General features: G+C 41.9%; 1 protein-coding gene across 1 annotated transcript in view; it reads left to right on the top strand.

Annotated features, from left to right (window-relative positions):
- The window catches only part of cers3a (ceramide synthase 3a), a 96,555-nt gene that overhangs the window by 11,111 nt on the left and 60,690 nt on the right, over positions 1–24,754 (top strand). Inside the window, exons 2-4 of the mRNA XM_087981335.1 lie at positions 4,030–4,203; positions 12,328–12,445; positions 16,997–17,115. Coding sequence (XP_087837461.1) covers positions 4,031–4,203; positions 12,328–12,445; positions 16,997–17,115 — 410 coding nt within the window. The 5' untranslated portion in view covers position 4,030. The remainder of the gene's footprint in view (positions 1–4,029; positions 4,204–12,327; positions 12,446–16,996; positions 17,116–24,754) is intronic.

The raw sequence follows: 24,754 nt of genomic DNA, 5'->3' as shown, positions 1-24,754 counted from the left end.
ATGTGCTCCCGTGATAGCCGTTTCCATCCTGGGAAAAGGTCTCTGGTTATCCACTCTATTTATGCCTCTCATCATCTTTTACACTTCTATCAAGTCACTTCTCATCCTCCTTCTTTCCAATGAGAAATGCCCTAGCTTCCTCAAACTTTTTTCATGATACATGCCCTTCAGTCCAGGTAGCATCCCAGTAAATTTCCTCTGCACCCTCTCTAAATCTTCCACATGTTTCCTATAATGAGGCAGCCAGAACTGAACACACTATTCCAAGTGTGGTAACCAGGGCTCTGTAGAGCTGCAGCATAACCTTATAGCTCTTAAACTCAATCCCCCTGCTAATGAAAGCCAACACACCATCCACCTTCTTTCCAACCCTATCAACATAGGTGGCAAATTTTGAGGGATCTATGGAGATGGACCTGTTCCTCCACACTGCCAAGAATCCTGCCTTTAACCTGCCTTCGGGCGGCTCAGTGGCACAGTGGTCAGCACTGCTGCCTCACAGCGCCAGAGACCCGGGTTCAATTCCCGCCTCAGGAACTGTCTGTGTGGAGTTTGCATATTCTCCCGTGTCTGCGTGGGTTTCCTCCGGGTGCTCCAGTTTCCTCCCACAGTCCAAAGATGTGTAGGTTAGGTGAATTGGCCATGCTAAATTGCCTGTAGTGTTAGGTGAAGGGGTAAATGTAGGGGAATGGGTCTGGGTGGGTTGCTTCTCGGAGGGTCAGTGTGGACTTGTTGGGCTGAAGGGCCTGTTTCCACACTGTAGTAAATTTTAAAAAAACCCTGTATTCTGACCTTGCAAAATGAATCACTTCACACATTTCCAGGTTGAACTCCATCTGCCACTTCGCAGCCTAGCTCTGCATCCTGTCGATGTCCTGTTGCAACCTACAACAGCCCTCCAGACTATCTACCACGCCACCAACCTTCACATCATCTATAAACTTACTAACCCACCCTTCCACTACTTAATCCAAGTCAATTATAAAAATCACAAAGTGCAGAGGTCCCAGAACCAATCTCTGTGGAACACCACTGGTCACCAAGCTCCAGGCTGGCTGAATACTTTCCATCTACTACCACCCTCTGTCTTCCAAGGGCCAGCCAATTCTGTATCCAGACAACAAAATTTCTCTCTCTCCCATGCTTCCTTTACTTTCTGAGTGAGCCTACTATGGGGAGTCTTATCAAACGCCTTGCCAAAATCCATGCACATCAGATCCACTGCTCTACCTTCATCAATGTGTTGTGTCACATCCTCAAGGATTTCAATAATGCTTGTGAGGTATGACCTGCCCCTCTGAAAGCCATGCTGACCATCTCTAATCAAACTATGGTTTTCCAAGTAATCATAAATCCTGTCTCTCAGAATTTTCTCCAATACTCGACTCACCACAGACGTGAGACTGACTGGTCTGTAATTCCCAGGATTATCAGGGAATAACATTTGCCATCCTCTGATCATCTGACACTACTCCAGTGGACAGTAAGGATGCAAAGATCATTGCCAAAGGTGCAGCAATCTCTTCCCTCACTTTCTGTCATAACCTAGGGTATATTCCATTTGGCTGAGGGGATTTATCTCTCCTTATGATTTTCAAAATTTCTAGCACATCCTCCTCAACATCGACCCTGTTTGAGCATATCCGCCTGTTTCACACTGTCCTCAGAAACGTCAAGGTCCCTCTCAGTAGTGGATACTGAAGCAAAGTATTCATTAAGGACCTTCACTACTTCCTCTGACTCCAGGCGCAAGTTCCCTCCCCTATCCCTGATTGGCCCTACCCTCACTCTGGCCATCCTCTTTTTTTTTCCTCATCAGTGTCAGATTTTCCTTTAATCCTAGCCACTAAAGCTTTTTCATTCCCCCTTCTAGCTCTCCTAAGTCCATTCTTCAGTTCCTTCCTGGCTATCTTGAAACCCTGGAGTAGGAGAGTTCCTGATGAAGGGCTCATGCCCAAAACATTGACTCTCCTGCTCTTCAGATGCTGCCTGACCTGCTGTGCTTTCCCAGAGTCTCACTTTTCTACTCTTGCCTCCAGCATCTGCAGTCCACACTTTGTCCTAACTTGTAACTCTCTTGAGCACTGTCTGATCCTTGACTCCTCAACCTTATGTAAGCTTCCTTCTTCCTCTTGACTAAATGTTCCACATCCTTCGCCACCCCAGATTCTTTCAGCCTATCATCCCTTCCTTGTCTCAGTGCTGGACAGGTTTGTCCCACTATCAGCAAGTGCTTCTTAAACAACCTCCACATTTCTGTCATCCCTGAGAACGTCCATTCCTAATTTAGGTGCCCCAATTCCTGCTTAACAGCGTTGTAATTTCCACTCGCCTAATTAAATACTTTCCTGTACTGTCTACTACCTATCCCCCTCCATGAGTATAGTAAAGGTCAGTGAGTTGTGATCACAATCACCGAAATGCTCTCCCACTGACACCTGACATGATTCATTGCCAAACACCAGATCCAATCTGGCCTCTCTACATATTGAGTCAGGAACCATTCCTGGACACACCTGACAAAAACTGCTCCATCCAAAGTATTTGAACTAAGAAGGTTCCAATCAATATTAGTGAAATTGAAGTTACACATGACAACAACCCTGTTACTTTTGCAACTTTCCAAAAAGGATTTGCTGACCTTGGTGCGGGTCCAGAGGAGATTCAACAGAATGATCCCAGGAATGACGGCTTGTCATATGAGGAGCATTTGAGAACTCTGGTTCTGTACTTGGAATTTAGAAAGATGAGGGCAGATCTGATTGCAACTTGGAGAATACGGAGAGACATTGATAGACTGGATGTAGAAAAGATATTTCCACAAGTAGAAGAGACAGGAATCTGAGGGCAAAGCCTCAGAGTCAAGAACGACCCTTTAGAATTGAGATGAGGAGGAGTTTTGTGAACGAGAAAATGGTGAATCTGTGAAGCTCATTGCCACAGAAGGTTATGAAGGCCAAGGTGCCGAGTATATTTCAGATTGAGAGAGGTCCTTGATTGGCAAAGGGATCAACGTATGTGGGGAGCAGGCAAAAGAATGGGGTTAAGAAACATAGCAGCCATAATTAAATGGCAGAAAGAGGGCCAAATAGCTAAATTCTGCTTCTATATCTTCTGTTTTGATGGTTGCAATTGATACAACTAAGTGGCATACCTAGCCATTTTTGACATTACTTGACAGTCAACCATATTGGATTGGAGGGAAGGTCCCCAGAAAGAAGGTGATAAGCAACAGTAGCTTTTCTTGCCCATGTTTCATCTGATGTCATGAAATTTCATTAAGTCCAGTGTCCAGTGGCTATAAGGTATGATTTAGTGTGCAGTGTCCCCTCTCTCCAGTAACGTTGCACAGCAGTCAAACCATTATTGCTCCTAGATTCTCAATTCAATTGTCCTGCCAACAAATGCTGTTTCATGTTGCAAATATGTTGTTGCCACTGTTGTGCTGTGAATTTACATGAAGTGGGCTACATAGAGTTGGGTTGGATGTCTGAATCTTTCATTAAACATAGAAGGTGGAAAAGCTAAAATATTGTGATTTGCTTAGTGTAAAATAACTGAAGAATAAGTAAGTCACTGAGCTATGGCTGATTGGGTGAAATCCAGGCATCCTAGTTACTGTGTAAAACCCAGAGAAACAGGTATCTGTTCATAGCTAGGTCATCAACCATTCACCAATTGACTGGTCTTAGCTCATCTATGAAGAAGTGTTTGTTCTAAATTCAAAATTAAATGTTAATGAATATTATTAATTGTTCCTACAAGTGAAAGTTTTATATTCTCAATCCTTTTGGGTGGGCATAAATGAAATGATCATGTTTTGTAATATTTCTGTTCTATAGCAACAAGGTTAGAGAGAGAGAGTTTTCAAGAACATTTTTCCCTAAGTATGTAGCATACTCGGGGAATAGATTAGGTGTTTATTACAACATACAGAGTAAGAATATTTGGTAGAATCTGAAGAGAGTAAAATCTACACTGCACGGCATTAAATGAATAATTGATTAATTGTTGTTTGATTGCCAACAGAATGTTACAGATTCTGAGTGACTGGTTTTGGTGGGATCACCTCTGGCTTCCCCGAAATCTAACCTGGACCGATCTAGAGGACAAAGAGGGCTTTGTGTATGCCAAGGTCTCCCATTTATATGTCACAGTCTTCTATGCTGCTCTCCTGATGATAGTCCGGCACTTTTTTGAAAGGTAAAGCCCTGTACTTAGCCACATTCTGCGGTCTTTGTGTGACAAAAATACAGAATGGTGAATGTGGAAGCTCCACAAATTATTAAACCCGATGTCAAATGAGTGACCCCACAAGCATCATTGGAGCCAGTCACTGGTTATTTCTGGACACTACTGTTACCCCTTACTCCTCCTGCTCTGAACTTGTATGTTTGTGTGCAATCATCTGCAATTAGCTTTCTTGGCTCATTTCTAGTTTCAAGGTTCTTTGTTCCTTAATTCTTAGAGCACAGACATTTTTTTAAAGTTGTAAATTTCATGAAGATGTAACCCATTATTAAATTAGTGCAAACAATTTTATGAGATTCTACAAAGGGAACTTTGCAACAGCCTGTTCTAATGTGATTAGTTTGTAATCTGGCAATATGTCTATAAGTTCGCAAATTTATTAACAACTAAGTTTGGGAGTTAGAATAAAGTTCTTTGCTTGAGGTATAGCATCTGGTTTTTTCTTTGATGGAATTAATCACCACTGTTGAGAACATGGTTACATCTGTCCGATCTGTTGAAGCTGAAAGACTCTGTTAACAAATAGAATTGCCCATTTTGTTTAATCAATTATTATTTTTAGCCACAACACCCTTTTTAATTCCACTGGTACACTCTAACAAACAGCATTCTACAGTGCTGTTCTACCTGCTTAAAGCCAGAGACATGATCTATACTCCTTCACCCAACACAGTTAAGTTTTCTGAAACGGGATCATTGGAGCCCACTGTGGCTGAGACAGTCAGAGGTCAATATCTTAGCGCACCAGTACAAAGTCCACAGTGACCAATAAATATATGGAAAACAAAGTGAGCTTCTAAATTTAGTTCATCTTTATGACGACTATTACATATTGAATCTGACCACTCAACAGAGCAAATTAAGATTCCGTATCTTGGGTGTGATTTTTGTCTGTCAAGATGGGGAGAAGGGGGAGCCTATCTCCTCCTCCCTTTTAAATCAATTTTGGTTCTGAAGGGTTTGTGGCAAGCTGTCCACAGCAGCTTGGATCAGTTGCTGGGAATTCTGCACAAGAAGCTTGTAGACTCTCTCCATTCTTACTCCTTGCCAGTGTGAGGTATTTGAAGGTTTGGTGCTTCCTGCATTAAGCATTTCTGAGTTTGTGAGACATTTAACATGAGGACTTACTTGACCTTATAGTGGAGTGTGTTCGACTATGAAGCTGTAATGTTCCTCCTTTATAAAATCATCTAGCATTTGTACCCCTGTCAGAGAGTCATACTCATTCCTGACTTTGAAGGCTCTGTTAGAAGGAAATATGTTTATGTAACTTGTACCACTAAAATACAGATTCATTGATTGAACTTTTTAAAATTCCCACCCAGTCTCACTTTTTTTTTAATGTGCTGACTCTTTTTTAACATCAAGTGATACAAACTTTGCTACTTTTCTATAAAACACATGCTTGCATTTGTGTAGAAACTCCAGTGTTCTCAGCACGTACGAGAATGCTTCACAGCTAATGAAATGCTAAAAATATAAAGCTGAATTTTGTTGATTGGGCAGCTTCCCCCTTAGTTTATGGATGGTAGCTAATTAAGCAGTTGCCATCAGTTTTGCCAGCTTATTCTGATGGGCTAGCTGCCACTGCAAGCAGCTCACCGAGTCAGAGAGCTGTTAGCTCAGGAGCACCACCATAACCTGAGGCAACACTGGAGATCCCCCCCCTCCCCCAATAATCTGCAGGTAAGAGGAAATAACATTTTGAACAATTGTGATTGAATCACTGGGGCCTTGGGTGCAGCCTTCCCTACGCACAACATCACAGCCCATCAAATCCTCCCGTACATCCGATCCAGAGTTGCAGCTAGTGTTTGTTTCTATTCTGCTGGCAGCCTTCACATGCTTTGGGAGGGAGTGGAGAATGAAATTACCAGCGGCCTTGTTCAGCCCTCAAAGGGACCTGTACGTAATTAGTGAAATGTCCATCTTCCTGGTGGATCCCATTTCCACTGTCAGTAAAACCATGACAATGTAATATGGCAGAGAAACTTATCCACCCCCAACACCTCACAATTTTACTTGCACACTTAACTTTGCTGTCCCCTGAGAGTAGATAAAATTCTGACAGTGACTCCTACTGCAGAGCAAACTAATCTGTTAGCCAATTTTGGCCGCATGTCAATCCCTCAAATAGGCTACTTTTTAAAAAAATGTATAAACTATTTGAGGGATTGACCTGTGGCCAAAACTGGCTACTACTTGAGCTAATGTTGCAGTAGGAATCACTTTGGCATGAGTTAAGGCACTCAGTACAATAAAGAAAGGAAACCCCATAGTTTGGGGTAGTCACAGGGTAGCTTAATCTCAGTAGTCTTTGCATGTTTTATGTTCTGCTTATGTTTTTTTGCATAAAATAGAAAATGAAAATTCTGAGAGACTGATTAATTGGTTAACTTAAAAAAAAATGCTTATGCATCATTATAGCCAAGGTGCACTGCTCCATCACAGAATCCTCTTGTAATATGCTCTCAGACCAACTGTTCGCAGTGTCACATTATAATTTGATTTCAATATACTAAATTAAGGGTTCAGTAATAGATTTTATTTATTTGTTTAGGCATTTATTACCTATTCCTAATTACGATCGAAGTGGTGGTATGAATCACCACCTTGAATGGCTGCAGTTTGTGTGTTGAAGGCTCTTGCAGAATGCTGTTAGGGAGGGAGGTCCAAGCTTCTGACCCGGCAACAAGAAACATTGGTGTATGCCCAGGACAGGATGGTGTGTGACCTTGAGAAGAATTTAAGAGTTGGTATTATTTTTATCGCTTTCTGCCTCTAACCTTCACAATGAAGCCAGAGAGTGAAACGATTTCGTGAAGAAATCAAAGAAGGTGTTAAGAAATAAATGGCATACTTATCATTCATGATCATACAGGCAAGGCAAAGTAAAGACGTGCTAATGAGGTGAGGAATAGGGAGAGAGAGCCATTGAACACGTGGCTACAGGGATGGTGCAGGAGGGAGGGATTTGGATACCTGGATAATTGGGGCTCATTCTGGGATAGGTCAAACCTCTAGAAACAGGACGGTCTACAGCTGAACCAGAGAGGTACCAATATTCTTTCTGGGTGGGAGGAATTTGCTGGTCCCATTCGGGAGGGTTTATACTAATTCAGGGGAGGGATGGGAACCTAAATTGTAGCTCCAGTGTACAGGAGGTTGAGAATAGTCAGGGCCCAAATAACATAACATTTCAAGGTAGCAACAGTATGCCGACAGACAGGAAGGTGGTTTGAAGTGTGTCTACTTCAACGCCAGGAGCATCTGGAATAAGGTGGCTTAACTTGCAGCATGGATTGGTACTGGGGACTTCGATGTTGTGGCCATTTCAGAGACTCCTCGAATGCTGCCTGAACTGCTGTACTTTTCAGCACCACTCTAATCAAGAATCTGGTTTCCAGCGTCTGCAGTTCTTGTTTTTACCCATGTCAGAGACGTGGATAGAGCAGGGACAGGGATGGTTGTTGCAGGTTCCAGGGTTTAGATCTTTCAGTAAGAACAAGGAAGCTGATAAAAGAGGGAGAGATGTGGCATTGATAGTCAAGGACAATATTATGGTGGCAGAAAGGACATTTAATGAGAACCCATCTACTGAGATAGTGTGGGCTGAGGTTAGAAGCGGGAAAGGAGAGGTCACTGTGGAAATTTTCTATAGGCATCTGAAAAGTTCCAGAGATGTAGAGGAAAGGATTACAACAATGATTCTGGATAGGAGCGAGAGTATAAGGGTAATTGTTAAGGGGGTCTTTAACTTTCCAAATATTGGCTGGAAATGCTGCTGGAGTTCCAGGTACTTGAGATGGATCCTTTTTTTTTGTCTAATGTGTGCTGGAGGGTTTCCTGACACAATATGTAGATAGGCCAACAAGGGGCGAGGCCATATTGGATTTGCTACTGGGTAATAAAACAGGCCAGATCCTAGATTTAGAGGTAGGTGAGCACTTTGGTGATAGTGACCACAATTCAGTTTTTTTAATTATAGCGATGGGAGAATTAAAGGGAGAATTGTGTACCACAGTGCAAGAGTTATAGCTGGGGGAAAGGCAACTAGGCATTTAGGCAAGACTTAGGAATCATAGGAAGGAGAAGGAAACTGCAAGGGATGGACACAATTGAAATGTGGAGCTTGTTCAAGGAACAGCTACTGTGTGTCCTTGATAAGTATGTACCTGTCAGGCAGGGAGAAAGTGGTCGAGCAAGGGAAAAATGGTTTACTAAAGAAGTTGAATCTCTAGTTCAGAGGAAGAAGAAGGTTTATGTGAGGGTGAGACGTGAAGGCTCAGTTAGGGAACTTGAGAATTACAAGCCCACCAGGAAGGACCTGAAGAGAGAGCTAAGAAGTGCCAGGAGAAGACGTGAGAAGTCTTTGGCAGGTAGGATAAAAAAAAAACCCTAAAGCTTTCTATCGGTAGATCAGGAATACAGACTGACTAGAGTAAGATTAGGGCTAGTCAAGGATAGTAGTAGAAAGTTGTGTGTGGAGTCTGAGGATATAGGAAAGGTACTAAATGAATATTTTTCATCAGTATTCACACTGGAAAAAGACAGGGTTGTCAAGGGGAATACGATGATTCAGGCTATTAGACTGGACAGGATTGAGGTTCATAGGGAGGAGGTATTAGCAATTCTGGAGGTGTGAAAATAGGTAAGTCCCCTGAACCAGATGGGATTTATCCTAGGATACTTGGGAAACCTGGGAGGAGATTGTCGATCCTTTGCCTTTGAACTTTGTCGACATTGTCTACAGGAATAGTGCCAGAAGACTGGAGGATAGCAAATATCCTTTTGTTCAAGAAGGGGAGTAGGCATAACCCTAGTACTTATCGACGAGTGAGCCTTACTTCAGTTGTGGGTAAAGTTTTGGAAAGGTTTATAAGAGAAGATTTATAATCATTTAGAAAGGAATAAGTTCACTAGGGATAGTCAACATGATTTTGTGAAGGTTAGATCATGCCTTACAAACCTTTTATTGAGTTATTTGAGAAGGTGACCAAACAGATGAATGAGGTTAAAGCTGTTGATGTGGTGTATATGGATTTCAGTAAAGCGTTTGGTAAGGTTCCCTATGGTTTTGCACAAAATACAGTTGCATGGGATTGAGGGTGATTTAGCAGTTTGGATCAGAAATTGGCTAGCTGAAAGAAGACAGAGGGTGGTGGTTGATGGAAAATGTTCATCCTGGAGCTTAGGTGCTAGTGGTGTACTGCAAGGATCTGTTTTGGCATTTTGATAAATGACCTGGATGAGGACAGAGAAGGATAGGTTAGTAAATTTGCGGATGACACTAAGGTCGGTGGAGTAGCGGACAATGCTGAAGAATGTTGCAGGTTACAGAAGGACATAGATAAGTTGCAGAGCTAGGCTGAGAGGTAGAAACTGAAGTTTAATCTGGAAAAGTTTGAGGTTATTCACATTGGAAGGAGTAACAGGAATAAAGAGTAATGGGCTAATGGTAAGATTCTTGGCAGTGTAGATAAGCAGAGAGATCTTGGTGTTTAGATCCCTCAAAGTTGCCACCCGTGTTGATCGGGCTGTTAAGAAGGCATATGGTGTGTTAGCTTTTATTGGTGGAGGGATTGAATTTCAGAGTGTTGAGGTCATGTTACAGCTGTACTAAAACTCTGGTGCGGCTGCATTTGGAGTATTGTGTCCAGTTCTGGTCACCGTATAATAGGAAGGATGTGGAAGCGTTGGAAAGGGTGCAGAGCAAATAAGGAAAGGCTGAGGGACTTGATGCCATTTTCATTAGAGAGAAGAAGGTTGAGAAGTGAGTTAATTGAGAGAAGTAAGATGTTCAGAGGGTTCGATAGGGTGGACAGTCAGCCGTTTTCCTCGAATGGTGGTGGCTAGCACAAGGGGACATCGTTTAAATGAGGGGTGATAGATTAGGACAGAGATCAGAGGTAGTTTCCTTACTCCGAGTAGTAAGGGCATGGGACGTCCTGTCTGCAACAGAAGTAGACTCCCCAACTTTTAAGAGCATTTAAATGGTCACTGGATAAACACATGGATGATATTGGAATAGTGTAGGATAAATGGGCTTCAGATTGGTTTCACAGGTTTGCGCAACATCAAGGGCTGAAGGGCGTGTGCTGCACTGTAATGTTCTATGTTCTAAGATTGAGAATATGAAATTTCTCAAATCAACACATAAGCCATAAACTTACTGAATGGTAGAGCAGGCTCGAGAGGCCTAATTTATATGATCATATAAAAATAAAAAAAACAACTGAAGATGTTGGAAATCTGAGAATTTAAATTTTCTGTTTTTTTTTTGTTTCTGATCATAGTTTATCAAAGTGGTTAGTAAATCCAATCAGTACTAGAAATCCTGTAAGTGGGACTGGATTTCTCTTTCTAGGCTACATTTTGAAAACATATGACCTATTTAAAAAGAGAAATTCAGTTCTATTTGACTTTTTAAAGTCAAATCACTTAACCGGTCTCTGAGTTTGCATTTCCTATTTTATGCAAGAATGTAAGCAGAACACACAACATGCAGCGTCCATTGAGGTTAAACTAAAAATCACACAACACCAGGTTATAGTCCAACACTGTACTTTGAGCCGGCAGTTAGTGATGTCAGTGGTAGCCATGATGTAGAGGTGCCAATGTTGGACTGGGGAAGGCCAAGTTAAAAACCACACAACACCAGGACTATAACCTGGTGTTGTGATTTTTAACTTTGTCCACACCAGTCCAACACTTAAGCCGTTTTGTAATTACCCCAAACTGAGTGTTGTAACTTGTGCTAAAAGCATCAGTCAGATTCCCTGATTCAAACAAGGCAGATTAATAATTACTTCCAAAAACAGTGACCGAGCCAGTTTTAGTCTGTTGTACAGCACAAAAACAGACCCTTCGGTCCAACTCGTCCATGTTGATCAGACATCCCAATCTGACCTAGTCACATTTTGCCAACATTTGGCCCATATCCCTTTAAACCCTTTGTATCCATATCCAGTCAGTTTTTCTGTAACGCAATGGTTGTGTTCTTATGCAACCCCATGTTATAGAAGCATTGCATTTTAGAAATGGCGTTTGAAATGTTGGAGCTGTATTAGTGTTACAGCCAACAAATGATTTCAGTGTTGACGCTTTCGAACGAGCATCCCCAATTTGTCAATCACATTACAGCGGATTCGCGTTTATGAAACGCGCGTTATAACGGAACCATCTGTACCCATCTGGGTGCCTTTTAAATGTTCCAATCCTACCACTTTCGCCGCTTCTGGAAGATCATTCCATGCACCCACCACACTCTGTATAGAAAAGATATGCCTCTGGTCTCTTTTTACATCTCCTCCCCCACCCCCCCCCCCCCCTCCCTAGTTGCAACATTTAAGAGGCATTTGGATGGGTATATGAATAGGAAGGGTTTGGAGGGATATGGGTCAGGTACTGGCAGGTGGGACTAGATTGGGTTGGGATATCTGGTCAACATGGACGGGTTGGACCGAAGGGTCTGTTTCCATGCTGTACATCTCTATGACGTATCTTTGTAAATTGCTGGTTACACCTTAATTGGAGTGTACATCTTATTCTGACAATGAAACTTTTTAGAAGGATGCCAAGACCTTGGAGCAGATGCAGAAGAGATGTGATGAAACAGTACCAGAAATGAGGAACTCTAGTCATGTGAAGAGACGAGCAAGAATAAGGATTGTTCTCTCCAGAGCTGCTGAGATTATGGGGAAATTTAATAAGGGGTGTTCAAGATCATAAAGGGTTTTAACTGAACAAACAAAAGATACATGTTCTGTCTTTGCTGCAGTGTAGTAATTAGAAAAGTTTTACATTTATTTGGAGAACAAAGAGGAAGGTTGGCAAGGTACTCTGTTGTGCAAATTGTCATGATTGACCTTGCGATGCCTAAACAGTGAATGGCAATAGATTTATTTGTAACTTTTAAAATAAAATTGGATAAACCTGTGAAATGTGAAATATTGCATAGCTTTAGGGACAGAGCAGGCAGGTAGGATTAATTGATAAGATCTAACAAAGAGCTGGTACAATGAGGGAAAAAAAATTATAACTCCAGGTTTTATAAAAATGCATTTACTTTTACAGGTATATTGCTACACCTCTTGCCAAATTACTAGGGGTTAAGGATCAAATAAGATTGAAGGTCACACATAATGTGGTTTTAGAAAAATTTTTTGTCTCCACATCAAAGCATCCAACAAGGGTAAGTTTGCATTTGAATTTGAAAATTGCTGTCAATTTTCTTATGCAGAAAGTTAAGCACACTGCTGATTATTCTGAATGCACTTGGACATATTAAACAAATACAAGATCATGATTTTTATTTATTATTTCTGATCCTACCGGCTGTATTGTTAAGAGGTTTTGAGAGGATTGAAAGTTTCTAGGTCGAGGCTGTGGATGTGAGTTGTGAAATGTGAAGGTGTTCAGATTATGAAAACTTTGTGGATTAGCTCTCTGGTTGAATAATTCATTGCAGGATTCCTTGTGTGTGACCTGCTTTTTTAGTCACTATTTATATGGCTAATCCAGTTTCAGTTTCTGATCAATGGTTTTTAGATTCGATTCGATTCCTTACAGTGTGGAAACAGGCCCGTCAGCCCAACAAGTCCACACCAACCCTCCAAAGAGTAACCCACTCAGACCATTCCCCTACCCTATATTTACCCCTGATGAATGCACCTAACACTGTGGGCAATTTAGCATGGCCAATTCACCTGACTCGCACATCTTTGGACCGTGGGAGGAAACTGAAAGACCTGGAGGAAACCCACGCAGACACGGGGAGTATGTCCAAACTCCACACAGACAGACGGTCTCAGGAATTGAACCTAGGTCCTTGGCGCTGTGAGGCAGCAGTGTTAACCACTGAGCCATCCCCGCATGTACATAGAACGTTACAGCGCAGTACAGGCCCTTCGGCCCTCGATGTTGCGCCGACCTGTCATACCAATCTGAAGCCCATCTAACCTACACTATTCCACGTACGTCCATATGCTCGTCCAATGACGACTTAAATGTACTTAAAAGTTGGCGAATCTACTACTGTTGAGGCAAAGCATTCCATACCCGTACTCCTCTGAGTAAAGAAACTACCTCTGACATCTGTCCTATATCTATCACTCCTCAATTTAAAGCTATAGTTCTGGTAACCCCCAGTTGTTGCTCAAGGTGGATTGAGTGATGGTGCTCTTGCTCTCTGCCAGTCTCTCACTTTTAATGATCCTCTGTCCTTCTGGAAGTAGCACCAAGTAGGATTCCCTAAGTTCTGCAATGATCCCACATCTCTGTTTAAACTCTCAATCCCATCTCTCATCCCAAACAAGTGGAGCTGGTTGTGAGAGCAATTTGTGACAGCTTTGCTCAGAGACCCAAGTGCCACAAGCTTGATAACATATGTCTACAACAACTTTGTAGCTCAGCAGAAAACTTGTTTTCTCTAAATGTGGCAAGTATCATGGAATCATAGAATCCATACAGTGTGGAAACAGACCATTTGGCCTAACATGTCCACACCAATCCTCCAAACAGCATTTCACCCAGACTCATTCCCCAACCCTATAACCCTGCATTACCTGTAACCTACACATCACTGAACCCTATGGACAATTTAGCATGACCAGTCTACCTAACTTTCACATCTTTGGACTGTGGGAGGAAACCAGAGCCCAAGCAGACTCTGAGAACGTGCATACTCCATATTGATAGTCATCAAGTCATAGAGTAATACAGCATGGAAACAGGCCCTTTGGTCTAACTGGTCCATGCTGACAATAGTGCCCTCTTGGCTAGTTCCAATTAGCAAGTGAAATGCCCCAGAAATTTATGCCAGACCCTCCCGATCTACACAAGTAGCCTGCAATGAGTTTGAGTTAGAGAAACAGATTTGAAGATTGGGAAGCAAAAGGAGTTATAAAGCCTCAAAGCTTAAATCGATAATAAAGCAGCAAGCTTAAATGAGTGTCTTGTAGGAGGAGAATAAGGTAGGAATGTGGAGAGGTGTAGAAAGACCCAGGGTCTGGGAAACTGAAGACATGGCTGCCAATGATGCACCACTTAAAATTGGAAATGCTCAAAATGCCAGAATTAGATAGCTATGATATATTTTATGTACACACACACACATAGGTCTTTGGCTTATATACAGGCTGTCCTTGGGTTGTGAATGGGTTCCCTTCTGGAGTCCATTTGCAAGTCAATTTGTTTGCAAGTTAGACCACCATGCATGACCATTTAAAATACCATTGATAAGGGCAAAGATCTTTTAAAATTAATGTTGACACACTCCTGTATGGGATTGCATTCAGAAGTATTAGTGTTGTAAGTCAGATGTTTGTAATTTGAGGGTGCCTTAGAAATTAGAATACTGATGGGAAGTGGAAAGATAAGAACCAATACCAGGGTCCTGCCCTTAAACAAAGGAGACAACGACAGGATGAGGTAGAATTTGGCTAAAGTAGACTGGAAGCAAAGACTTTATGGTGAGTCAATTGATGAGCAGTGGAGGATTTTCAATGCAATTTTCCAAAGTGCTCAGCAAAAGTATATTCCAGTGAACAGGAAGGACGGTAAGAAAAGGGGTAATCTGCTATGGTGTCTGAGGAAATAAGGGAGATTATCAAATTGAAAGAGAAGGCATACAAAATGGCCAAGGTTCGTGGGAAACTAGAAGATTGGGTAAGTTTTAAAGGTCAACAGCCACAAAAGGAGCTATAAAGGAAAGTAAGATAGAACATAAGGAAAAAACTAGCACAGAGTATAAAGACTGATAGCAAAAGTTTTTATAAATATATAAAATGAAAAAGTGTGGCTAAAGTAACATTGGTCCTTCAGAGGATAAGAAGGGGCGTTTAGTCATGGAATATGAGGAAATAGCCGAGACATTGAACAAAAATTTTGTCGGTCTTCACAGTGGAGGACATTAATAACATGCCTGGAATTGACAAAGAATCAAAGGTAGGTGAGCACAATCATGATCACGGAAGAGGTAGTCTTGGGCAAGATAATGGAGCTAAAGATAGACACGTCTCCTGGCCCTGATGGAATGCATCCCAGGGTACTAAAATAGATAGCAGGAGAAATAGCAAATCCACTTTTCCAAAATTCACTGGACTCTAGGGTATTCCAACAGATTGGAAATCAACAAATGTGACGCCGCTGTTTAAAAATGGCAGTAAACAAAAGATGGGGAATTATAGACTGGTTAGCTTAACTTCTGTAGTGGGGAAGATGCTTGAGTCTGTTATCAAGGAAGACATAGCAAGACATCTGGATAGAAATCGTCCTGTTGCGCTGAAGCAGCATGGGTTCATGAAGAGCAGGTCATGCTGAACTAATCTACTGGAATTCTATGAAGACGTTATGAACACGGTGGACAACAGGACCCTGATGGACAATGGGACCCGATAGAAGTGGTGTTTGACAAGGTGCCGCACAAGAGGCTGGTGCGTAAGATAAGGATACATGGCGTTATGGGTAAAGTATCAGCATGGACAGAGGATTGGTTGACTAATAGGAAACAAAGAGTGGGGATAAATGAGTGCTGTTCTGGTTGGCAATCAGTAACTATGGTGTGCCTCAGGGATGAGTGTTGAGACTGCAGTTATATACAAGTTACATAGACGATTTGAAGTTGGGGACCACGTGTAGGGTGTCCAAGTTTGCAGATGACACTAAGATGAGTGGCAGAGCAAAGCGTGCAGAGGAACATAGATACTCTGAGTGAGAGGGCAAAGGCCTGGTAGATGGAATATAATGTTAATAAATGTGAAGTCATCCATTTTGGTAGGAGGAACAGTAAAAAGGACTATTACTTGAATGGTAAAAAGTTGCAGCATGCTGATATGCAGAGGACCTGGGTGTCCATGTGCATGAATTGCAGAAGATTGATATGCAGGTACAGCAAGTAATTAGGAAGGCAAATGGAATTTTGCCCTTCATTGCTAAAGGGATTAAGTTTAAAAGCAGGGAGGTTATGTTGAGCTGGATAAGATGCTGGTGAGGCAGCACCTGGAGTACTGTGTGCAATTTTGGCCTCCTTAATTGAGAAAGGACGTACTGGCACTGGAGGGGGTGCAGAGGAGGTTCACTAGGTTGACTCTGGAATTGAGGGGGTTGGCTAACGAGGAGAGACTGAGTCGACAGGGATTACATTCATTGGAATTTAGAAGATCGGGGCATCTTTATTGAAAATACAATTATGAAGGTAATAGTTAAGATAGACATAGAGAGGATGTTTCCATTGGCAGGAGAAACTAGGACAAGGTGGCATAGTTTCAAAATTAGGGGAAGTAGATTTTGGACTGAATTGAGAAGGAACTTCACCCAGAGGGTTGTGAATCTATGGAATTCCCTGCCCAGTGAAGTAGAGGATGTTACTGCAGTAAATGTTTTTAAAGCTAAGGTAGATTTTTTTTTATTGAATGATAAACGAATTAAGGGATATGGTGAGAGGGTGGGTAAGTGAAACTGAGGCCACAAAAAGATCAGCCATGATCATCTTGAATGGCAGAGCAGGCTCGAAGGGCCGAATGGCCTACTCCTGTTTCTAGGTCTTATGTTCCATGTTTTTATATTGCCTTTTACTTTCTGATGAGGAAAGCCCTAAACAAATTTAGATACAATCATGTTACCAAGTGACTGCATCACTCAAGGGGCATGTTAAGTAGGGAGATTGAAAAAGGAGTCCCTTTTGGCGTTGGGGAATATACATTAAACCAAGCAGTTATTTATGATTTTCCTGTTAAATTTGCAGTCACAGTTAGAAGGTTTGTCAAAGAAATGCAGTTGGACAGTACGGATGGTCGAGAGATGGTTTAGAAGGCGGCGCAATCAAGAAAGACCAAGTTTGATGAAAAAGTTTCGAGAAGCTTGGTAAGTTTCCAATGGTGTTTCCAATTCTCGTCAATTTCAGATAGCTGTTTCCCTTTCAGGAGGCATCTTTTACATAGAACATTACAGTAGAGGCCCTTCGGCCCTTGATGTTGCGCTGACTTGTGAACCAATCGGAAGCCCATCTAACCTACGCTATTTCATTCTGATTCATGTCTATTCAATGACCATTTAAATGCCCTTTAAAGTTGGTGAGTCTACTACTGTTGCAGGTAATGCGTTCCATGCCCTTGCTACTCTGAGTAAAGAAACTGCATCTGATATCTGTCCTATATCTATCACCCCTCAATTTAAAGCTATGTCCCCTGCTGCTAGCCATCACCAATCCTGAATTTGTTTGGTTTGGAGATTCAAATTACTAATTGCGACTTTTTCAATTTATTCTTTTGTTCATAGGGTTCATTAGCCAGGCCAGCCTATTTTGACCATCTTTAATTGCCTTGGAGAAAGTGACAGTGAGCTGTACTGATGAAAACAGGGGAGACTTCCTACAAAGTGTAAATGAGCTTGCGAATATTTGGTTACACGTTTACTTTCTGTAAATCTCTGGATTTGGTTAATTATTATTGATATAAGTGAATGCTTGCCAAACTTGGGCACTGTATATTGTGGGGCACAATGCAACTTAGAATAATCCATCTGATACATTGTGAAAACTGGAGTTGTCTGCTCCTTGAACCAAACACAATGTTATAATATCAGTGAGCAAAACCTCTCACTGGGGATACAAAGTTAAAAATCACCCAACATCAGGTTATAGTCCAACAGTCCAAGACCGTCATCTCCAAATCTCACTGGGGATGTCTGCTTTTTGAAGCATCCAATTCAATCTCTCTAATTCCATGCTGCTGAAAATAGCAACTCTGTGTACGTTTACCTTTTAACTTGTTTGTTAAAAGGATGTGGGGCTTCAATGGCTGGGCAAGCATTTATTGTCTGCCCCTAATTGCCCTGGAGAAGGCTGTCAGGAGTGATGTTCTTCAAGTGCTGTGGCTGTGTGGATAGGTACACCCATAGTGCTGATTACAACTTGGCCTAATCCAGCACACTTTGCTCACTGTTTTGCTACAATCTTTGCCTTTCCCTCTCTTCTCTTTGAACATTTATTACCCTGATATTTGCTCTGGGCTGGGAGGGATTTCCAAACCTTTGGAAATGTTTCTTGCCTATGGATCTTACCCAATTGGCTCAAAAATAATGCTGTATTGACTTGAGGGTATTTTATACATAGAACATTACCTGCCCCTGCAGCTCAGAAATTTGCAATTGTTGAATGCCATTGTCCTTGTATAAAAGCTGTTGGTGATGCTTGGTTTGAAAAGGAAACACTGCAGTATGGGCTGAGAGTGGAGCCCAAAGGTCTGATGTGTTATAGGTTGTATTCTGCTTGTTTGTGACAAATAATGTTACAGTACCTAAGGAAAAGAGACAGTGGTGACTGAGCAGAACTGGGATATAACAGGCAAGGAATAAAAGCAAATGAACAGTTTGGTTTATAAAGAGGTTTGCAGTTAATAACAATTTTCACACCTTTTGAACATCCTAAAGCACTGCAAAGCCACTGAAGGACTTTTGAAACTGTGCATCATGTAGGAAATGTGACAGTCAATTTATGCATGGCAAGCTCCTGTTGGATGGGATGAATAATGAGATTCTGTGCTTTAGTGATGTTAGCTGAGGGAATAACATTCCCCTAAGCATAGGCCAGGCCTATTGCTTTTAATATCTTATCTGAAGCTCACCACATCGAATTGTGCTGGACTCCCTCTCTACTACAATGGAAATGTCAGCTAAGATTTTGAGTTCTAGTGTCCAGAATGGTACTTGAACCTGAAATATATTGCTGGGCAATTCTCACGCCCTAGGTCGTAAGAGCAGAAATGAAGAAGCTACATAAGCTGTCTCTGTTAATTCTCTGACTGCAAAACAGCTTCTAACCTGACCATGTCTGCAGCCCATTTGTGTAATTGATCATAGCCACTACAGGTTGATTTCCACCCTCCTCAGGTTTCATTTGACAAGAGATGTGATGCTGCCCAGGTAAGTAATCAATTGCCTTGGAATAATGCTCCGTATCCCTCTCTTTGTCAAGACTCTGTACCAGCATGGTGACTTTACTGATTTGTAAATTGTTTCTTGCACATTTGCTGCATCACTTTCACCTTCCTTTGTTAATCACTGAACTATTGCCTGTCTCTCAAGAATGTTCCAAACAGTGGTTTATCTTCTCATGTTGTATTGTTGTTTGTGGGATCCTGCTATGCATTTTCTGTGGTATAACCGTAACTGTTCTTCAGAAAACCGCTTTCCTGTTGGGAAAGTGCTTTGGGACATCATTATGTCATTAAAAAGTCTTTCCTTTTTTTTTTAACCCTTCCCCTCGCAATTGGACTGGGCTTAATTTCCAAGAGCAGCAGTGTCCTTGGCTGTGTTGAGCAGCTCTGGCAAAATCCCTGTGCTGGCTCAACATATCTATGCAATATCACTGCGTGGTGAGCACCGAAACACGGTGTAACTTTTGTCTACTGATTGACAATATTCTTCCATGAGGATTTTCCTATTATGTGTGAAAAGGAATCATCCTTTTTGACATTTAAAATGAAACTATATTATAGCATTTCAGTTAATCTCTGAAACTAATTATACAACTGAATATCCCAAGAATCAGATCGACCTTCCAGCAGCAAGATGTACCAGTAATGCATCTGTTTAAATAATACAAAATTTTTGTTTTATCCCACTGTGGAATGTGAACATTGCTGGTTAAGATTTATTATCCACAAGAATGTTGCAGTGAGCTGCCTGCTTAAACTATTGCAATACAGGAGCATCCACAATGTTGTTTGGATGGGAGTTCCAGGATTTTGACTCCGCGTTACTGAGGAATGGCAATATGTTTCCAAGTCAGGATGCTGAATAGGTTGGAGAGGAAGTTGCAGGTGGTGGTGTTCCCATGTATCTGCTGCACTCTTACTTCTAGATAATAGTGGTCATGGATTTGGAAGGTGCTGTCCAATGAGTCTTAGTGAGTTACTGCAGCACACACACTGCAACTGAATGTCAGTGTTGGAGGGAGTGAATGTTTGTGGATGTGATGCCAGTCAAGTAGGCTGCATTACCCTGGGTGGTGTCAAGCTTATTGGGTGTTGTTGGAGCTGCAGTCCACCGGCAAGTCGGGAGTATTCCATCACATGGCTGGCTTGAGCTTTGTCGATGGTGGACAGGCTTTGATGAGTCAGAAGTGATTTACTTGCTGCAGGATTCCTAGTCTGTGATGTAATTTTGTTCCCTTTGTAATTCTACAGCTGATCCACTTCAGTTTTTGGTCAATGGACATCTCCAGGATGTTGATCGTGGAGGAATGGTAAAGAATGTCATGGGGCAGTGGTTAGTTTCTCTCTTATTGGTGATGGTCATTGCCTGGCATTTATGTGGCACAAACCTTAGTTCAGCTCAAGCCTGTATATTGTCCAGATCTTGTTGCGTTGGCCATGGACTGCTTCAGTGTTTGAAAAAAGTGACGACTTCAGAGCTGAAAAATGTGTTGCTGGAAAAGCGCAGCAGGTCAGGCAGCATCCAAGGAGCAGGAGAATCGACGTTTCGGGCATAAGAAGAAGGGCTCATGCCCGAAACGTCGATTCTCCTGCTCCTTGGATGCTGCCTGACCTGCTGCACTTTTCCAGCAACACATTTTTCAGCTCTGCTTCAGTATTTGAACATGTCTCCCAAATCCATTCTTATCTTTTCCATAACCTCCAGTTTGAATCTCTCCCAGTCACCTTTCATCCCCTCCTCAATCCTGAAAGTATCCTTATTAAAGTGACAACAATGTTGCTGTGACAAAGGTTCACTTTCCTCAGCTTTCCTGAAGCTTTGATGCTCTTGACCATACCATCGTTCTCCAATCCAGTGTTTTCCAGTTGGGCCAGACTGCTCTCACTTGGTTCCATTGTCATCCATCAATCACTTGCAAGGGCTTCTCTTCCTGCCCCTGCAGTGTTACATCTGGTATCCCCTGAGTGTCTAACATTGCTGCTTCCTATTTTTCATCCACACCATGCTCCTCAGTTACACCATCTGAAATTGTCTTCATTTTCATGTTCCATTTTATTTTCAATTCTGCTGGCACTCAGCTTGACCTCTCCATCATCTGTCAGCTCCTGGACTGTTGCTGAATTATCAGATGCTAATCTAACATCCAGTAGTGGATGAGCAGAAATTTCCTCCAATGAAATGTTGAAACACTGAAACCATCACTTCTGGTTCCTGCTCCAAACTCTGTCTGAGCTCCTGCTCCATCTGTCTCCATGAAAGCAGTCTGAGTTGAAATCACTCTGTTTATAACCTTGCTGTCACATTGGACTTTGGGATGAACATCCAAGCTCACTTCTGCACCATCACTAAGATTGCCTGTTTCTATCCCCATAACATCACCTGCTGTTGAAACCCTCACTCCTGTCTTCATTCCCTCTGGACCTGACTATTCCAATCATCTCCTGGCTGGTCTTAGACATTCTACCATCTGCAAACTTCAGTTCATTCCCGAACTCTGCTGGTCATTCACCTATGAGGCCTGTACTTGCTGACTCTGGTTCAAGCAGTGTCTTGATTATAAAATCCTTGTTTTCAAATCCCTGTTTGGCCTTGGCCCCTCCAATTCTTTCAAATTCCTTCTACCCTCCAAGATCTGTTTTCCTGTAATTCTGGTCTCTTGAGCATCCCTGATTTTTAATCACTTCTATGCTGGCAATGCCCTCAGTTGGCTGGGATCAATGCTTTGGAATTCTCTCCCTACATCTCTCTACCTCACTTCCCTCTTTTTAAACCACACCTTAAAACACATGTTTTTTTGGCTAAAATTTTGGTCATCGGGACTGTGATGTGGCTTAATGTCATATTTTGTGTTAATGCTCCTGGGAAGCATCTTGGATTGTTTTCTTTTAGAGGTGCTTCTATATATACGTTGTTATTACAACTGCTCCCCTCAATAGGAATTCATTCTAGGCCAATTGAAAAAATGGCACTCTCCCCAGAGTCTGCTGACAATGTGCCAGCCCATCCTAACCTGCCTTGGGTCAACTAATCTTCGGCAGGAACAGAAAAAACACAAAAAAAATGACAACAGGTTGGGTGCTGCACTACTATAGTACTAGGAAAAAACACTTTTATACCAGCTCCTTCCAACTCTATTTTGATTTACAACTCCCCTCCTCTCCTTGCATCTCTGACAGCTTTCATGGTCTGCCTTGCCCTTAAGGGGCTCTGCAATTAAAATACTGTGTTTTACATTTGATTAATCTACTGGTCGTAGTTATTAATTTGAAAAAACCCACATTACTGGTGACTTGGTGATGAAATAAAAAATGTTCAGTTGTGTGTAAGAGCCCTTCTGCATTTAGAAAACAAGGAAATAACCTCCTTTTCCAATTCAAGGATTGCTGTTACATTCTTGCTAGATTGGACATTTCAGTGTGGTATAGTTGAGATGGAGGAAGCCTTTTCTCTGAAGGGAGTTTGATGACTTGGATCACACAGACTATGATACAGAAACAGTAGGTCAATATTAAAATGCAAAAGAAAATTGGACAATCCCTGTACAATCTGTTACCATAAATTGGCAATTGAGGCAGCTCAGTGTTATTATTCAAAGCAAGACTAAGACAAATAGGGACATTTGGTTTGATCCTGAATTTATGAATTTCCTCTTCAGTGTAGCATAGTATGCATTAATCTAACACCTGCCATCTGCTCAAAGATATTAGATTCCCAGTGTTTGAAAATTAAGTGGATATTTCATTGAGATTCAAATGGAGCTGTTTTGTAGAACTGATTGTCGATTAGTTTGAACAATTAAGTACATGCCGATTTACTTCCCTGTCTTCTCATTTCCTCATGCTGGAATATAGAAGTAAGAAACTGCCCCTTTGTCCAAGAGGCCACAAAGTGAGGGCCCACACAGGGTTTAACTTTCAGGGATGTTAGAGCCAACACTTGTCTTGTCTTTTGACCACACAGCAGCAATTAGGATACTGGAGTGAAAACGGTGAGTAACTGACCCTCTCCCTGTCTTGGAGACACAGCAGAGAGCCCTGGTGCTTACATTAGATTCTGGAGGCTGAACACTGCCTGCACTGGAAGATCCAGTTAGTCACAGACCAAAAATTGATTTGAAGGTCATGTTGAACTTGTCATGTTTGGATGCTGGGGATGTGGAGCTTGCCACAGGGAAGTGGACGCAGAAGTGATGCCAAGAGAGAATTATAGAATTTTACAGTACAGAAAGAGGCCATTCAGCACATCCAGTCTGTACCAGCTGGAAATGTGTTGCTGGAAAAGCGCAGCAGGTCAGGCAGCATCTAGGGAACAGGAGAATCGACGTTTCGGGCATTAGCCCTTCTTCAGGCTTTTCCAGCAACACATTTCCAGCTCTGATCTCCAGCATCTGCAGACCTCACTTTCTCCTCAGTCTGTACCAGCTTCCAAACAAGCTACCCAGCTCGTCCCACATTCTAGACCTATTCCCATAGCCCTCTAAATTCATCCCTTTCAAACATATTGTCAAAAAGTGTGGCACTGGAAAAGCACAGCAGTTCAGGCAGCATCCAAGGAGCAGGAGAATTGCAGTTTAGACCATAAGCTCTTCATCAAAAATGAAACTCCTGATGAAGTGCTTATGCTTGAGACATCAACTGTCCTGCTCCTTGGATGCTGCCTGACCTGCTGTACTTTTCCAGTGCCACACTTTTTGACTCTGATCTCCAGTCATCACTTTCTCCTTTCAAACATATATCCAACTCTCTTTTGAATCCACATATATAATCCATCTCAACCAGGCATTACATTTCAATCTTAACAACTGAGTCAAAAATTCTTCCTCCTTTCACTTCTAGCCCTCTTGCTGACAATCTTGAAATTGTGACCCCTACTGACTGACATACCAACTAGTGAAAACAGAATACCCTACTTAAACCTGTCAAAATTGGTTATAATTTTGACAAATAAGATCACCTCTATATTCATCCTTGCTCCAAGGAGAATAAGCCAAATTTCTCTAATCTTTGCTTGTATATAAAATCCCTCATTCCAGGTATCCTTCTTGTAAATCTCCTTCACACTCTCTCTGGGGCTTTAACATTCTTCCTTTAAATAAGGTACCCAGAACTGAACACTACTCCAAATATGGGCTGGCCAATGACTTGCAGAGGTGTGGCATTACTTAGAGTCATGGAGTACAAGAGATGTACAGTATGGAAACAGTCCATACTGACCAGATATCCTAAATTTATCTAATCTCATTTGCCAGCGCTTGGCCCATTTCCCTCCAAACACTTCCTATTCATACACCCATCCAGATGCCTCTTAAGTGTTATTAATATACCAGCCTCTACCATGTCCTCTGACAACTCATTCTATACACTCCGCACTCTCTGCATGAAACTGTTGCCTCTTAGGTCCCTTTTAAATCTTTTCCCCTCTCGCTTTAAAACTATGCCATTTAGTTTTGGACTCTGCTACCCCGAGGAAAAGGCCTTGGCTGTTCACCCTATCCATGTCCCTCATGATTTCATAAATCTCTAAGAAGTCACCCCACAGCCTTCACACTCCAGGGAAAACAACCCCA

Source organism: Chiloscyllium plagiosum, unplaced genomic scaffold (assembly GCF_037043375.1).
Source record: "Chiloscyllium plagiosum isolate Xiang-an unplaced genomic scaffold, Cpla_swu_hap1 HiC_scaffold_39, whole genome shotgun sequence".
NCBI lineage: Eukaryota > Metazoa > Chordata > Chondrichthyes > Orectolobiformes > Hemiscylliidae > Chiloscyllium > Chiloscyllium plagiosum.
The sequence above is the reverse complement of the archived record's forward strand: the minus strand, read 5'-3'. Positions and strand labels throughout refer to the sequence as shown.